This window comes from Sapajus apella, unplaced genomic scaffold (assembly GCF_009761245.1).
Source record: "Sapajus apella isolate SASKATOON/1434 unplaced genomic scaffold, GSC_monkey_1.0 scaffold43, whole genome shotgun sequence".
Classification (NCBI taxonomy): domain Eukaryota; kingdom Metazoa; phylum Chordata; class Mammalia; order Primates; family Cebidae; genus Sapajus; species Sapajus apella.
In genome coordinates, this window is record NW_022436983.1 from 6,630,435 (window position 1) to 6,648,966 (window position 18,532).

An 18,532-nucleotide genomic window follows, 5' to 3' on the forward strand; every position below is an offset into this window, starting at 1 on the left:
TTTTAAGAGTGAGACAGGGTCTTACACAGGCCAAGTACAGTGGCACAATCTCAGCTTATTGTGGCCTTGACCTTCAAAGTCCAAGTGATCCTCCTTTCCCAGCCTCCTGAGTATCTGAGACTAGACGTGCACGCCAGCATGCCCAGTTAATTTTTAAACTTTTTGTAGAGACAAGGTCTTACTTCGTCACCCTGTGTGGTCCTAAACTGCTGGCCTCAAGTGATCCTCCCACATCAGCCTCCCAGAGTGCTGGGATTACAGGCATGAGCCACCACTCCTGGCCAGACTATCTGTTTTTTTAAAAAGCGATCTATACCAAGTGCTGATGAGGGAATAGAATAACAAGGGATTTTGTAGACTGCTGAATGGTGCATAAACTAGTTTGACCACTTTGGAAAACTGTTTGGCAGAATATATTAAGGCTGTATATGTACATTCTTTATGACCCAATTCCACTCCCAGGTATATGTCCAAGAAAAATGCATAAATGTGCCCCAAAAGACATATCTGGGCAGGGAGCCGTGGCTTACACCTGTAATCACAGCACTTTGGGATGCCAAGGTAGGCGGATTGCTTGATCCCAGGTGTTCGAGACCAGCCTGGGCAACACGGTGAAAAACCTTCTCTACAAAAATGCAAATATTAGCAGGGCATGGGGGTTTGCACCTGTAGACCCAGCTACTAAGGAGGGTGAGGTGGCAACAGAGCCAGACACTGTTATGGAGTCTAATGTTGTTTATAGCAGCATTATTCATAATAGCAAAAAGTCTGAAACAATCCAACTTTTCATCAATAGTGGTGGTTAAATACATTGTTTTATTAGCGCAATGGAGTATTATATGGCAATGGAAGTTAACAAACTACAGCTGTATGCAACAATCTAGGAAACTCACATATGTAATGTTGTCTATGAGAAGCCTCCTACAACAGAGTGCATACTGATGATTTCATTTATGTGCAGTTTAAAGCAGGAGAGCTCACCTGTGGTGATAGATACTATCACTGTGGTTGTCTATGGGAAAGAAGGCAGGAGGAGGGAGTGGGAGTGTGCTCATGGTGAGCAGGCTGCTTCCAAGATGGGGATAACAGTCTGCTTTCTGATCTTGTGGTTGTTACATTATTCTGTTCACTTTGGGAATAATCATTTGGGTTTTGAACTATACATTTGATTAGTATACTTTTCTGTATGTGTGGTATACATCAGTCAAAAAGTAAAACATATCAAACGGATACAAAACAGACCGAAAGGAATTATGACACAAACTAATAGTGTTTATCTCTGTGTGATGTATGTGACTTGGGTGATATATGTCTGTCTATATATGTATTTTTCCCTAGTATTTTATAGTTACAGGGAAAATCCTTATTTATAAACATCAAAACCTGACCCTCGTTGGAAAGTTAACATGAATTGTAGCTTTAATGGAATCTAGAATTATAGTATCCCAGAAGGCCATCATATGACTTAAGTATGTCATTTCCTTTCTTCCTTAATTAGGCCCTAAAAAGTACCTTGGGATTTCCTTTGATACGGTTTGAAGATGCTGTGATTAATCTAGATCCATTCACTCGGGTACATCCCTATGAGACCAAGGAGTTCATCATCAATGATATCCTCAAACATTTCCAGGAGGTGAGGCTTGGAGAAGTTCTTATTGGCTGGAGCATAAGCACAATGTTTGTTTTAGTTGTTTGGGAATTTTGGTTACTAAGACATTACTTTTGAGAACCCAGATAAACATTTCAACTGGGTTGTGTTACAGGTCGGGTCATATCCCAAGAAGCCCGTGAAATCCTAAGACAGTACATTTGACCTATGAGCTGTTAGTTTCATCCTTCAGAGCTAGTCTGAGGGGCTTCTGCTGGAGTAGCCACGACTCTTAATGGTTGAATTGATGCTTTAATAATAACAAAATAATGTTTTTATTTACCAGGCATGGGCCTTCTTTCGGCAACTACACCCATGTTCTTAGAGTCTATGGGATCCTGCCCTTGGGTTGAACTTGAAATTTTTTTAATCAAATTGGACATTTTCCATTTCATATTTATTGTGCAGACTGCAAAGATCAAAAAGTAAAGCCAAGGCATATTCTTCAATGAAGAGACAGATCAAGATAATATCAAATTTAGTAGCTTTCAAAGTTAAAATATATTCTATTCTCACTTCCTTTTCTCCATTCCTCCTTTCCTTTTTTGACTTTCCTAATTGGTGATATTTCTACTTAACTAAGAAAAGTGATACAGCAGATATCACTGGAATCTGGATCAGTCAAATGGAAGTATAGAAAGAGTGGAGGGGGCTGGGCATGGTGGCTCACACCTGTAATACCAGTAATTTGTGGGAGGCCAAGGCAGGAGGATGACTTGAGCTCAGGAGTTTAAGACCAGCCCAGGCAATATATTGAGACCCCGTCTCTACAAAATATAGAAAAAAAGATTAGCCGGTTGGAGAGGCACTCACCTTGTAGTCCCAGCTACTTGGGAGGCTGAGTTAGGAAGACCGCTTGAGCCCAGGAGGTCAAGGCTGCAGTGAGCCATGTTGGTGCTGCCTCACCCCAGCCTGTGTGACTGAGACCCTGCTTCAAAGAAAGACAGAAACAGTGGAGGTTTGCTTGATAAGTCTGTCCTTGCCTTCTTCAGGCCCCGCACCCACACCACAGCTTATGAGAGGAGCTGCAAATCTACCTCTCTTCCTCACTTTTCTTTTATAATTCTGTCTGCTGGTGATTACTTCTCTATTTGTAGGCATAATTAAAAGAAGAGTGTGATTTATATAGTAGCAAATACTCATAGGAATGCCTCCTGTTTCATAGCTGTTTTTATTCTTCTAACTGGCTTTGAAGGGTATTTCTGAGAGTATTGAAATCACTCTCAGGGATATGTACATTGGGAGAAGCTTGGGTGGTGCTCATGAAAGGACAGAGATGATTTTGCAGTTGATGACGATTAAAAGCTAATTCCTGGTAGTAATGGGAATGGAGGACGAAACAGACTTCTTAACCTTTTCACTTGGGACACTGGTATCTGCAAATATAAGTAAATGTTGATTGGACTTTTCTCTTCCTATTGCATTTGCCAGGAACTCCTCAGCCAGGCAGCTCGAATCCTGGGATCAGTGGATTTTCTTGGCAATCCTATGGGGCTTTTGAATGATGTTTCTGAAGGAGTTACGGGACTGATAAAGTATGGAAATGTTGGGGGCCTCATCAGAAATGTTACACACGGAGTATCAAACTCTGCAGCCAAGGTAAGGAAATAGAGGTGAAATTCCATTATAATTAACCTCATGAGTCCTCCACAGTACTACCATTTCTTTCATAGTTAATAGGCTGTGAGAAGTTATATTCATGGTCTTTGCTTCACTGCCCAGACGCCTTGCCTTTTCCTCACCTCCGATCACCTGCCACCAGGTGCACTGAGTCCACCTCTAAAATATCTCTTCCTTCCTCTCCATTGCCACTGCCTTAGTCCAGGCATTGCATATCTCTTACCTGGGTCACTGCAATAGTCCCTGACACCCTGGACCTTTCACGGTGACCCCCTACCTCTTTCACTGTGCCACCAGAATGAACTCACGCCATTCTCTTGCCCAAAATCTTCCAGTTATTACCCACAGTGTACAGGGAAAGTCCAAACTGAAGTACAGCCTTCTATAATGACACAACCTTTTTAGCCATCTGAGTCTAGCAGCAGACAGACAGTGATGTCATCCTCCAGTATCTTGCAGCTAGTTGACTTGTTTGTTCACTGGCATCTTAATTCGTGGACATTTCTTAGTTCACTCTGTATTTTCTGACAGGAGCGGATTATGTGTGAAGATGGAGAAGGTGAAGGGAGTTGAAGGGTGGTTGCTATCTGACATGCAGGCCTCCAAAGGGCTCTGCTGTTTTGTTCTTCCTTTCATCTCAACACACATTTCTCACAGAGACTGACTTTTTCATGGATGAGCTCATTTTGAGAAAACACCTGTGCTATCTGCCTATTTACTGTAGAGACAGCATTTATTTTAGTGAGATCGTAGGTGTACTTGTGCCACGGGCTGATAAAATGTGAAGGTAGCTTTACCAAAGACGTCTTTGTGGCACTGCATAGACATTTGCCTTGAAGAGCAGGTAAGTGAGTAGAGTTGAACAGCATTTCTATGTGGTATGGTATTCTTGTTAATAATGTGTGAGAGCTGAGAATTTATCCTTTTTTTCCCAAACGATTTTCTAGGGATGATAGATTGGTCAGATCAATTCTGTAGGATTATCAAACCAGACCAAAGTGGACCTTTTTCCTTATCGTTCAAAATAAGCAGCAGTTCGTTTGTTTGTTCTTTCTTTTTCTTTTTCTTTTTTTTTTTTCGGAGACAGAGTCTCGGTCTTTCACCCAGGCTGGAGTGCAATGGCTTGATCTCAGCTCACTGCAACCTCTGCCTCCTGGATTCAAGCAATTCTCCTGCCTCAGCCTCCCAAGTTGCTGGAATAACAGGTGCCCACCACCACACCCAGTTACTTTTTGTATTTTTTAGTAGAGACAGGGTTTTCACCATTTCGCCAGGCTGGTTTCGAACCCCTGACCTCAAGTGATCCACTGGCCTTGGCTTCTCAAAGTGCCAGTATTACAGGCGTGAGCCACCATGCCCGGCCAGCAACAGTCTTTTAGAGAAACTTTCCAACTCATGGTTTGAAAGCAGTGAGACTCAGGTTCAAAGTCTGATCTAGCATATACTCTTCTGCCTTGAGTCCTTTCTCGACTCAGTGGCCACTTACCCCTCACGCGTCATAAACCCTCATGGTGGTAGCACAGATTCCTCACTCTTCTTGCTTAAGCATTTTATTAAATTTTGTTAAGTTTATTGAATTCTAAGTGACATAACAAAGTCTTCCTGGTTTTATAATTTCTTTCTTTGTTTTTGTACCCTGGACTTTACCATAATTTAAGAAATGAGGATGCTTATGGTTTAACGATAGGACCTCATCACTGTGGAACAGAAATGCACCTACTTTACAGGTTTATTGTGAGAACAAAACAAGGTGAGACGTTACAAAAATTTTGAAAAATACAGAGTGAAGAAGATACATAGGTCATTAACTTGCCTGTAATATTTGCATCAAGACTTGAGCCACCAGGAAGCCATTAGTGCTCTTGAAATGAAAACCAATCTATTATGAGCTACAGAGAAGGAGGGTCTGGGGCACTGAGAGTAGGAGAGTCAAACCCCATTGGGGCCAGTAGGAACCTCCATGGTTCACTGTGTTAAGAATGAAGAAGCTGTTCACGTCCCTGTGACATCTCAACAGGAGAGACCTCTTAGGAGTTTCTCCTGGCAACATCCTAGTGAAAGGATTGGCCCTTTCTTTTTTCTCCTTGTTTGTGGAAGTCTCATTTGTTTCCTGGTTTTTCTGTTTCCCCTGAAAAATGGTTTTTGAAGCTTGAGGGTCAGCATGAGATTATAACTTAGGCAGAAAGAAAGGGCAGTGTTCCCCCTACCCTCATCCTTACCCTGGATCTATATGAAGGCCTGGGGGCAGTGGCAATACATTTTATTGGATATCATGCTTTATATGTTAAAGGATTTATATAAGGATATTGCTTTCCAGGGAATGAGTCTTCTTGAATGGGAACCTCCCTTTCCATATGGTTGGGTTTCTTTATATATTTGCCTTTCCTTTAATAAGGTACTAGTATTGGAGCCACAAGCTGCACCTGAGGGGTTGGCTGTGTAATTTACAGGCATACATTGTCTATTAGTCCATTCTTGCATTGCTGTAAAGAAATACCTGAGACTGGGTAATTTATAAGAAAAGAGGTTTAATTGACTCATGGTTCTACAGGCTGTAAAGGAAGCATGACACCAGCATCTGCTTCTGGTGAGGTCTCAGGAAGCTTCCAGTCATGGCGGAAGGTGAAGCAGGAGCTGGTGTCTCACGTGGCGGGAGTGGGAGCAAGAGAGAGAAGGAGAAACAGCCAGATCTCACAAGAACTCTGACTATCATGAACACCAAGGGGATGGTACTAATCCATTGATAGGAAATCTGCTCTTATAATCCAGATACCTCCCACCAGGTCCTGGCTCCAACATTGGGGATTGTAATTTAACATGAGATTTGAGGAACAAACACCGTACTATATCACATTGCTTAACATCAGGGATACATTTTGAGAATCATTTCACTAGGTGATTTCATTGTTGCGTGAACATCATAGAGTGTACTTACACAAACCCAGATGGAATACAGCCTATTCCACACCTAGGCTGTCTGGATAGCCTATTGCTCCTAGGCTACAAATGTGTACAGTATGTTAAACATACCTAAACCTATAAAAGGTCTACAGTAAAAGTATGCTATTATAATCTTATGGATGGATCATCAGATATGCCGCCCATGGTTGACCAAAATGGTATTCGGCACATGACTGTAGTTTGACACCGGCAATCTTAGGTGTGTTTATAGAGATATAAAAACTAGTTGTATCTGTAAGATGTGAAAGCAGATAAACATAAAATTACCACGTCTCATAGGAAATGGTAGATTTAAATGGGTCTATCAATTGAATACCCGTTCAGGTCATCTCTGATTCTGCACATATGTGGTTGGACTAAAGATAAGCATTTTCTTTTAGTTTTGTGGGTTGGAATCAACCTTTAAAGTTGTTTTAGGGGAATGTTTTGTTTGTTTCTCTGTGTATACCAGAGGAGTTCGAGAAGTACAAATGACCACAACAATCAGCTCTTGGCCTGTGGCAATTATTCCTTTAAAGAGTGCCTGAGTTCCAGTGATTAAAAAAGGGTCAGAGGGGACAGAACTGCACCTCACTGAGCCCCTGCCAATGCACTGCACTTCATTGCAAAGACCAGAGGGCTTTAGCCTGGTTCAGCGGGCTTTGAGTGTAGTGGAGAAGTTTGTAAATCTCTTAAATTAATTGTAAATGTTGTACAAATGTGTGTTTTTCTGGGGTGAGGGTCCAACGTTTCTTTTGTATCCTCCGGGAAAGAGTCATGCCTCCAAAGATCGTAAGCCATTATTATAGACATAGGCTTGTACATTGAGGGAGCTTGAGGCTGGTAGGATAGTAGCACTTTAATCGCATTGTATGTGCATGTGCGTGTAGCATGTGTGTGTGCGTGTGCGTGTGTGTGTGTGTGTGTTTTAGACGGAGTCAGCCTGTCACCAGGCTGCAGTGCAGTGGCGCGATCTCAGCTTGCCGCAACCTCCTACTCCTGGGGTCAAGCGATTCTCCTGCCTCAGCCTCCTGAGTAGATGGAATTACAGGCATACGCCACCATGCCCAGCTAATTGTTGTATTTTTGTAGAGATGAGGTTTCACCATGTTGGCCAGGATGGTCTCTATCTCCTGACCTCATGATCTGCCTCCCAAAGTGCTAGGATTATAGGCATGAGCCACCGCGCCTGGCCAATTGCATTTCTACCTTTAAATAATCTTTTCCTCTGTTAGTTTTGCAAGATATGTTTTTAACATTTATGAAAAGATGATGATAACTCCCCTGTCACACTGGCCTGAGGAGCAAAAGAGATGAAGTATGTGAAAACCCCGTGAGGAGTTAAAAGGGAATTGATTCAATCACATAAGAAGATAATAGACCTGTAGGTTTTAGTCATCTGTGGATAGATGCACAAATTTTAAATTTCAAGTCTATAGTGTATCCACTTGTGGAATTTCTCATTTCTTTCTTTTCTCCCCAGAGCATTCCTGCAAAAGGAACATCTCATTTCATCTTTGTTGTTTATTTACTATTGGCCTCAAGGAAATATAAGTAGGAAATAACCTATGCCCTTTTATCTCAGTGATTTCTCTTTGCCTTTCCTTCTCATCTCCCAACCCTAGAAATCAGCATATGGATTCAAATCTAAGATTGACGGCTTAGCCGTGGAACTGTGAGCATCTAACCCATGACTCCCCTGCCTGGGTCTTGGCAAGATGACTCTAACCCTTAGTGGAACTTCAAGGATCTGATCCCATTCCTGAGGCCATGGCAAGGCAACCGCTTCTGGAAGTACTTCTATGCATGTGATTTATTTAAGAAAATGACAGCATTTCATATTCCAAACCCATGTCAGAGGAGAAGGTTTCTTTCTGAAGCATGAGTGGCAAAAAGTGTACTTTTTTCTAGTTCTAAGTCATGTAAATATCTGCAAGACCCTCTAACATCTTTCAAAGGCAGAGAACTGGGAAGGCCCTCTGTTGATTAAATTTCCACTGTAATAGACTCTGGCTTCATTTGTATGTTCATTCTTGTGTGATATTTTCACATACATAGCTATCCTAAAACAAATAAAAGTACTTTTTAATAAAATCTCAGATGTTAACAATAGAGCAAATGATTCCACTGTCTTTTCTGCCCCTGTAGAAACTGTGTTTGCTCTGCACAGCTGTCATCTGGTCTTCCTAAGGGAAGAAAGCCAACAGCATACTTAATTTCTTCCAGCAAAGGAGGGAAACTTTTGGTCATCACTAATGGACCCTCTGCTCATTCTGTTCTACTTTCCATCCCCTTTTTTTGAGACGGAGTCTCACTCTGTCGGCCAGGCTGGAGCACAGTGGTGCAGTCTTGGCTCACTGTAATCTGCCTCCTGGGTTCAAGCGATCCTCCCACTTCAGCCTCCAGAGTAGCTGAGATTGCAAGCATGTGCCACCATGCCCGACTAATTTGTATTTTTAGTAGAGATTGGGTTTCACCGTGTTGGCCAGGCTGGTCTTGAACTCCTGACCTCAGGTAATCTGCCCTCCTTTGTCTGCAGAAGTGCTGAGATTACACATATGAGCCACTGCACCCTGCCTCATCTCCTGCATTATATCTTTATCAAGTCAATATAGGATGCTTTTGATTCTGAGTACCTTTGTGGTCTCACATTTGTTTTGATTCTGTGCTTAGCACTACAGATATTTTCATAATTTGTCATGTTATTAACTGAAATTATTTTCATAATGGTCATTTTCTGTTCATGGAAATTAGAATTCATTGTTCATTGTTTGCTACATGTTAATTTTACTGATAACTTTTGTAGTTGTATCGTAGTTTTCTTTTTTTCTCTTTTGCTTTGTGGTGTTTATTTCTACCAGGCCTAAATTTCCCAGCTCAAATTCTGCAGATCAAATTTGTGTCAAGAAGACGTGAATTTTCTGTCAGTTATTAGTTAATGTGTTTTATTTTATGTTGTTTTAGCCATTGTTTCGCTGTCTTACATCAGTTTTGTTTTTTATGAATTTGATAAAGATCTAATTTTTTAGATGATTTCTTGGCATAAACAGCATTAGTAGGAAAAGGTGTAGGAACAGGGTCGAAACATTGTACTTCATTGTGGAATACATACTAATTCACAAACATTTATTGAGCACCTTCTGTTTGTTAGGCTTGATGAGAGACTCTTTATATACATTAAGTCTTGGGCCAGGCGCAGTGACTCACCCCTGTAATCTCAGCCCTTTGGGAGGCTGAGGCAGGCGGATTACCTGAGGTTGGGAGTTTGAGACCATCCTGACCAACATGGAGAAACCCCGTCTCTACTAAAAAATACAAAAATTATCCAGGCGTGATGACGCATGCCTGTATTCCCAGCTACTCGGGAAGCTGAGGCAGGAGAATAGCTTGAACCCGGGAGGCGGAGGTTGTGGTGAGCCAAGATTGCGCCATTGCATTCCAGCCTGGGCAACAAGAGTGAAACTCGTGTCAAAAAAAAAAAAAAGAGAGAAGTTAAGTCTTCAAGGTCACACAGCTAGAGATGGATTTGAATCCAAGTCCAGCTAATTCTGAAGGTCTTATTTCATTTTGTTTTGCTACAGGATGTTTTTCCTTTTTGTTTGTAAGGCATTCTTCTAAGCACTGCAGAGAATATGAAACATTAATTACTGCTGACTTCCCACCAGAAGCCTCTTCTTTGACGTCACTGTGTAGCTGGTCAGTGGCCACTATCATAGCATTGTTGGCACGAAGCAGGCCCTCAGGAAGTGCTGGTGCTCGCCGACATTCTCGTGTTCGGTTGTTTGTGGCTGTCACCATCTCCCTTATAGGCAATAAGAATCTTGGGGATTGCAAGCATGGTTTTACTCATGTGATATCGTTTTATCATCAGAATTACCTGGTCAGTAGCTGGATAGGCATTTTTAGTCCCGTTATGTAAATTAAGAAACCGAGGCCCAGAGAGGTCAGGTGACTTTCCAAGATTAGCCAGGTTACTGCAGAGCTGAGACGTAGCTCTTCTGTACTGGCATCTCAATTCTCATTTTTAATAGACTTTTGAGGTATCACTTAACTACAAGATTTATTCTAGACATGTCTCTATATGTTAAACAAAAACAACAGAAAAAATAAAGAGTAAACCAAACAAAAAGCTCTACCTAGCTCTCACACTAAACTTTGATAACTTTTAGAAAAACCATCTGAAGATAAATACTAACAAGTCGAGACAGAGAAAACAAGAAATTCAGACTGTTTAGATAGTTCAGTAGAAAATCTAGCTAGGACTTTAAATAAAATTTTGTTCTATTTCTTTGGTTTCTATTTGGAACAGCAGTGCAGAGAAGTTGTTTCTCTCTGAAGCAACCCTTTCACCAGCCCTTTGTCCCGGGACACCAGATTTGGTGCCTAGCAGTAATCCAGTGGAAACTGACTTTCCTGTCCCAGCACACAGACTCTCAGCCAGCCCCTGCCATCAGCCGACTTGATATATACTGTGACCTTGTTGAAGGGAGAGGGGTCCATCTGCCTTTAAGAAACAGCACTTTTTTTGTTGTTTACTTTGCAGTCACTACATTTATGAAGCTCAAACAAAACTAAGAGCAATGTTTATTCAAGGTGAAAGTTTTATCTTTGCACAAAAGAATGCACTGAGTGAGTCCCTGCATGGATTCTGAGGGCGAAACGGCAATTGATGGCTTGTATCTGTTTTTGTCATTATGTATGACTGCTCCATTTTATAGTTGAGCTGATTATCCCCATAATAGCTTTTCCATGTACCTCTAAGCAAGTAATAGGTGAATGCCTTCTCATAAGCATTGGGGTTTTAGTGTATTTAAGTTGGCACAAAACTTCAGGGTAAATGAAATTCACTTCAGACAGTGATCTTTCCCTTAGAGAATGTAGGGCTTTCTAGTTTCAAAAAGACTTTGATCCTAAATAAGTCACCCGAGGGATTTCTTTTCCAGCCAAGAGGAGGTACCTTCAAGTTGTATGTAGGGAAATGACTCAAATTTTTGGCATCAGAATTTTTGTTTTATTTTCCTCTAATAATCTTCAGTACTAAAATGATTCCCTTAGTCTGAGCTTTTTTTGGTTAGCAACAAATTTTAGATGCTGAATTACCCAACCTAACTTGGGCAAATCTCAACTATCTGAGGGGATCAGACAAAAGTATATTTGTAGGGGCTGGGGTGGTGTCATGAGAACTGCAAGTGACCAGAATTCACAGGCAGTCCCCATGTACCCCTCTTAGCAGCCTTGCTCATGAAGGAGCCAAGTGAACAGGGTTTAGCTTTCCCTTCCTTTCCCACCCTAATCAGGCAGCTCAGTAGCCAGAAGTGACAGAGCAGGGAACGAATGATGCCACTATTGATGTCCAGTTTTTGAAACAGAAAGACAGAAAAAGTTCGAAACTTCCTCATTTCCTAATAGTAGTTCAGTTAAGAACAAGCTTCTTAAGATTTTTTGTTTTTTAGGCCTGAACATGTCATATTTGAGAGGAATTCACTTGATCTTCCCAAACTGGAGCCTGTGTGGTGGAAAAGTATGTTCAGTTGCTAAGTTGAAAAGACAGAAAATATTTGTGTCCCCCAAGAGTAGTGGTTTTCTACCCGAGTAAACATGGTTTATAAAGGAATCATATGTTCAAGCTTTCTTAGGTTGGCTGGTGACCCTCAGCATTGCGGTCATGCATTTCTTTTCTGTAATTCAGTATTCTTCATATCAGTCTTTGGCCTTTCTTGAAAAATTGTGACAAACTTTAGATGAGATAAAATTTTCAAGACACTCACTCTGTTTGGAAGGTTCTATTTTTAAAAAATAATTTCTTTCTCTCTTATAATCGTTCTTTCGAACTCTATCTCCATCTTGAAGAAAAGCTAAATCAAATTATATTATTAGGAGAATGAGGGAATATCTTGGTCAGTATCACACTTAAAGATCAGAAAGCAGGCTGGGTGTGGTGGCTCATGCCTGGAATCCCAGCATTTTGGGAGGCCAAGGCAGGCAGATCAGCTGAGGTTAGGAATTCGAGACCAGCATGGCCAACATGGCGAAACCCTGCCTATACTAAAAATACAAAAATTAGCTGGGTGTGGTGGTGCATGCCTATAATCCTAGATACTCAGGAGGCTGAAACAGGAGAATTGCTTGAACCCAGGAGGTGGAGGTTGCAGTGAGCCGAGATCGTGCTACTGCACTCCAACCTAGGCAACAGAGCAAGACTCTGTCTTAAAAAAAAAAGAAAAAATCAGAAAGTGATGTGAAGAGTATAGCCGTCATTTATTATGTCAAATATGGGCCTAGGATCTTTCCCTATGCTCTTTCATGCAACCTTCACATGTACCCAATAGGAAGGAAAGGAGGCAGGGAGGCAGGGTGAGAGGGGGGAAGGATTAAGCCCATTTTGCAGATGAGAAAAATTAGAGTCATTAGGAACCTTAAGTTTAATAATGACTCACTATTGGAGCTAGAAGTTTTAGAAAAAAATTAATTTGGGAGGCAGCCTCTATTTTTCCTCTACACAATGCAACTTCTCAGGTATAATCTTTCACCAAACTCAAAACATTATAGAAGCAAAACCACAAGCCATTGGAAACAACATTATTATTTAAAAGTAAAGCTCAAGCAGTCCTCTGTGTTGGGCCTCGGAATTTTCCAGCTGTAATTTTTTTTTGAGACTGAGTTTCACTCTTGTTGCCCAGGCTGGAGTGCAATGGCGCAGTCCTGGCTCACTGCAACCTCCACCTCCCAGGTTCAAGCCATTCTCCTGCCTCAGCCTTCCAAGTAGCTAGGATTACAGGTGCCCGCCACCACGCCCGGCTAATTTTTGTGTTTTTAGAGATGGGATTTCACCATATTGGTCAGGCTGGTCTCAAACTCCTGACCTTGTGATCCGCCCGCCTCGGCCTCCCAAAGTGCTGAGATTACAGGCGTGGCTCACCTTGCCAAGCCTCCAACTGTAATTTCTAAGCTTTTCAAATTAATCTTTACTATCTGGAAATCTCTAATCTAGTGTAAAAGGGTTGAAATGAGAGAAGAGGATTGAGAGAGTTTTCTTCATTCAAATAGAAAATGTGTGACTCAAAAGCATTTGAGTAAACTGACCCACCTGATGTTCCTGATCCAAGATTTCTTCAAATCTAAATTATGTGGGATATGCAGTCCCTAGGCCTTTCCTCCTGTTTGGCCCAGGGAGCACAGCAGAGCTTTGGACCATTTTGGTATAAGCTGAGAGTGATCTTCAGACCACTTTCCTGATGGCTGTCTTCCTCTAAATGCTATGTGTTAAGTTGTAATTTCTTTAAGCCATTTCCTGAACTTCACTCCTTTAAGCATTTTTAAACATCTAGGATATCATTTCAAAATAATAGTATTTAATTTTCAGGGCAGAGTACCCAGAATTAGGGAGAGGTGTGCATTCCCACTATCAATTACAGGCAGAAAATAAACTCATTTTCCCCAATAGTCCCTTTCTTCCCTTACCCTTTTCCACTTAGACTGTGCTATAGCTTTTCAAATTTTGTAGATTTTTTTTGTCTCTCAGTTCTGCTAGCAGATTGGCTTTCAGATGCTTAGTGACACCATTGCTTGAATTAAGAAGCCGGAGGGAGAATGTTGGGGTTAGAGTGTTATTCCTGAGAGTTTTAAATTTAGTTCTATTGAACTGAACTATGGTTTGCTACTTGGAGGTACGAAGCAATATGATTAACTTGTTAGAGTTTCATCATTCCTTATTGGAAGAATAATAATACCACTGTATGTTTGTCTTGATTTTTAGTTGTTGGTAAGGCATTTACGTATCTTTGATCCTTTCTATAAGCCTAAAACTAGCTAGATGGTGTTACTATTGTCATTATTATTATTATTTTGAGATGGAGTCCTGAACTGTCACCCAGGCTATAGTGCAGTGGTGCAATCTCTGCCCACTGCAATCTCTGCCTCCTAGGTTCAAGCAATTCTTCTGCCTCAACCTCCCGAGTAGCTGGGATTACAGGCGTGCCCCACCATGCCCAGCTAATTTTTTTGTATTTTTAGTAGAGACAGGGTTTCACCGTGTTGGCCAGGATGATCTCGATCTCCTGACCTTGTGATCCGCACCCCCAGCCTCCCAAAGTGCTGGGATGACCGGCGTGAGCCACCGCGCCCGGCCTGTCATTATTATTATTATCACTCCTAGGAGACAGAGGTTGCAGTTTTTACCATTTTATACATGAAGAAACAGAGACCCAGTGGAAGTAAATAACTTTGCTCAAGATGGCCAGACAAAAAGTGGTAGAGCTTTGTACTTCTCCCTAGCTCTGCTGACTCCTGGAGCATTGCTAGACAGCACAGTCAGCCCTCCATATCTGTGGGTTCTGTATTCATGAATTTAACCAACCACAGATCAAAACCAAAAAAAAAGGATAGTTGTGTCTGTACTGAACACGTACATATTTTCTCCCTTGTCGTTATTCCCTGAAGCATACAGAATAACAGCTATTTATGTAGCATTTGCATAGTAAAATAATGCATTATAAGTAATCTAGTGATGATTTATATACAGGAAGATGTGTGTAGGTTGTATACAAATACCACACTATTTCATATCAGAGACTTCAGCATCTGTAGATGGATGGTGTCTGCTGGGTGTCCAGGAACCAATCCCCAGCGGATACTGAGGGACAGCTGTGCTTCTTGAATCTTGATACTACAGGTTAAGATTCACAACATTGTCTCCCTATTATAGTTGGCTTTCCCCTTGCCAGTGTTGTGCGTGAGCCTTGTTAGCCCGTCCTTCCCTGCAGAATGAGTTTCAGAGAACAGAGGTAGAAAAAAATGTATCTTTCCCTCTTAGAGGTTTGTTGCATTGTTCATTCACCATGCTGCCATTTGTATGAGATATTTCAGAGTCATAGATCTGAAAGTTCACAAAGAAGCAATATATGACAAGAATAATTCTTGTAGCAGAGTTTTTGTGAAGTGGAGGATGGTTGGGAGAAAAATTTAAGCTTATGTCAGGACATTACATTAAGTAATTTCTACAGTGTCTGGGATGAGGGAGAATTCCCCCTAAGGGGAAAAGGAAGATCCTTCTAGAAGCAGGTGAGAGTCTGGCTTTTCCTTAGCTTTCCTCATAGCCAAATGATGGTGTGTCTGCCCTAACTTGGGAGGCCTCGACATGAAGAGGCAATGTGGATGCACAGTTGGTCCCTGGATATAAGTAAAGGCACATCACACTCACCTGCAGCAGGCAAGGGGTAACTACAGCTTCCTTTTCCTTTTCTATTACACACCAGTGAGGAAGCCCTCCAGTGCCATTTGTAAGAACAAGGAAATTTTCTAGTTAGGCACATGAGGATGATTGAGATAAGCTCAAAAACTAGGAGCCACACTGGGGAAGTCAGGCTTAAAGTGTGAAGGGAACGTGGCACAGAGTGGACTGTGCAGCCGTTTCCCTAGTTGTGCTCATGCTGTTCTCCCTTACACTCGTACTCAGTATTGCCTTTGATTGGGGTGCCTGTCTCCATTCCTGGCCAGAGGCTCCAAATTTGTAAGGTCCAGCCCACATGCCATGTTAAAAACGTGATCTCTCCCCACCCTGAGCGCCCATGGCCCCTTGTGCTTCCGTGACAGCAGGGACCGGATTTTACCTTGAAGCGTGACCATTTGTGCACCTGTCTCCAATGTCAATAAGCATTTATCATCACCAGTCAGGTGCTGGGCACTGTGAAAGACCGTTAGAAAGGAAGATTTAGAAAATGTTTTCTTTTGCCGGGCGCGGTGGCTCACGCCTGTAATCCCAGCACTTTGGAAGCTGAGGCAGGTGGATCATGAGGTCGAGAGATCGAGACCATCCTGGCCAACGTGGTGAAACCCCATCTCTACTAAAAATACAAAAATTAGCCAGGCGTTTAGCACGTGTCTGTAGTCCCAGCTACTCGGGAGGCTGAGGCGGAAGAATCGCTTGAACCCGGGAGGAAGAATCGCTTGAACCCGGGAGGCTGAGGTTGCAGTGAGCCGAGATTGTGACACTTTGCTCCAGCCTGGCAACAGAGCAAGACTCCTTTTTGTGAGGACATGGAACAGGTAAGGCAGAGAAGGAGTAAGTAATGAGAATCCAGAGGAAAGAAGTATTGCAGTGGGATCTGTGCACACTGTACAGTTCAGGAGAGAAGTGCTGTGGGCAAGGGCGAGAATACTTTATTCTGTTGGTCAAGGATGAGAGTGACTGGAGACAAAAGATGGAATGCAACGGTCTGTATTTATTTGCATCCCAGAGTAGACTTTTAACACCTGAGGGGGGCCAGGATTTTATCTGACAACATTTTTTTTTTTTTGGCCAATTTCCCCTGTAACAATCCATAAAGAGTTATTGTAAGGAAAATTAAAGTGACCCAGGTTGTAACATGTGGGCCCTCTTTTATCTGGCGTAGCATTTTTCACATGGTATACAGTATACATTTAATGAATGTATAATTGTCTAGCTATTTCTGTTTTTTAGGGAAACAAACCCTTTTTTTTTTTTTTTTTTTTTTGAGTTGGAGTTTTGCTGTTGTTACCCAGGCTGGAGTGCAGTGGCACAATCTCAGCTCACTGCAACCTGTGTCTCCTAGGTTCAAGCAATTCTCCTGCGTCAGCCTCATGAGTAGCTGGGATTGCAGGCACCTGCCACCATGCCCGGCTGATTTTTATAGTTTTAGTAGAGATGGGGTTTGTTAGCCAGGCTGGTCTCGAACTCCTGACCTCAGGTGATCCACCTACCTCAGCCTCCCAAAGTGCTGGGATTACAGGTGTGAGCCACTGCCCCCACACCAAACAAACTTTTTAAAAGTTGATTTACAACTTTCCCCCCAAACATGTCTGTAAGCTGGTGACTAGCCAAATCGTACCATAGCAATATAGATCGGAAAAGGACATTGACTTTTAGGATCCTATTTCTTCTCCTCCCCTCCCCATGTCTCAGGTCTAGCATAGAACTGGGGCACAGCAAGCGCTTAGCAGATACTGACCTGGCTCTGATGAGCCCAGGTGTGCACTATTGATAGGATCCAGGCTTGGCTTAAGGTAGCAGGAAACCCTAGTCCCTCTTAATCTAATGAATTAAAAGAATATTTATGGGAAATATTTGTTTTATTAGAGGAAAATGTTTAGGTAAACATTTCCTGCAAGCTATTGAATTTATATCATAAGGCATTCGTTTGGAAACCTTAACTTTGTTTTCCCTGAAATGAAAATTAAGCAGAACATGCTTCCCAAAACAGCCCCTTGTCTCAGTTTTGTTCCCATTGTAATGTTCAAAGCAGGATATTATGGCCATTGAGGTAATTTTCTCTTTATTGGTGACTTTGAAATTAGCAAGGGTCATGTCAAAGTTAGTTAAAAAAGAAGAGGCACTAATGGCACCTTGTAGTTTTATGGCAGTTCAACCTTTGTAGCATCTTCCTGTTATTATTTAATCTTCACAAACTTATGCATTAAAGAGTCAAGTATTATCCCTATTTGACAGATGAAGAAACTGAGTCACAATGAAGGTAATTAACTTCTGGGGGGTTAAACAGGGAGCTGTGGAAGAGGACGAGGACTCAGGGCTCCTTTACAGCCCCAGGCTCTTTTCCAAAGACCACACTGCTGCTCTAGAAAGCACTCTTTCCTCCTTCAGGAATTAAAGCACTTTCATGTCTCTGAGATAATTTAACCTTGCAGCATCCCAGTGGGGCCAGCAGGTCAGGTATGATTATCACTTCCCTTCCAGTGATGGGAAATTAAGTTATACAGGGTAAAGGGTTTTGCCAAGTTCGTGCAGTCAGTGTTAGAACCAGGGGCAGGTGCCCAGGCTTCACAGACTCTGAGCCCACTCTTTTCCTGCCTTCTCAAAGGAGAGCCAGAAGAGCTTCTGACGCGGTGAAGACAGCTGTGAAACATCTTGCTTCCAAGAGGGCCTTGCTTCCCTAGCACCCATGCCAGATTGTGTGAATGCTTGGTTCTGCAATCTCAGTGGGTCATGCAAATCTCCAGTCCTACAGTCACCAAGAAACAAAGCAAAAGGGGGAAGCCAGAGACATTTTACAAGTCTGTTTGGATTCTGTGTCCAGTAGAATCAGCAAATGAAAGTTGTAGGATTGCTACAACAAAGTTGCTTAGAAATCAGTTAACACAACAAACTGAGATGCCTCGGTGAATAAATTATATGGAGAGATAAAAGTTCTTAGGACTAAACACAGGGAGAATTTCCCACTTGTTTCTCTGTAAAAGGTAAAAAAACATAACAGTGAACCATGTCTAACTTACGTTAAAAAACTAAATTTGGTGAGAAGCCTAGTTGTTTGTTTGTTCTTGAGACAGAGTCTCACTCTGTCGCCAGGCTGG

General features: G+C 42.0%; 1 protein-coding gene across 5 annotated transcripts in view; it reads left to right on the forward strand.

Moving 5' to 3' along the window:
- Positions 1–18,532, forward strand: part of VPS13D (vacuolar protein sorting 13 homolog D) — a 296,629-nt gene that overhangs the window by 190,906 nt on the left and 87,191 nt on the right. For all 5 annotated transcript variants that reach the window (XM_032300439.1, XM_032300440.1, XM_032300441.1 and 2 more), the window contains 2 exons: positions 1,499–1,633; positions 3,080–3,247. In XM_032300439.1, coding sequence (XP_032156330.1) covers positions 1,499–1,633; positions 3,080–3,247 — 303 coding nt within the window. The remainder of the gene's footprint in view (positions 1–1,498; positions 1,634–3,079; positions 3,248–18,532) is intronic.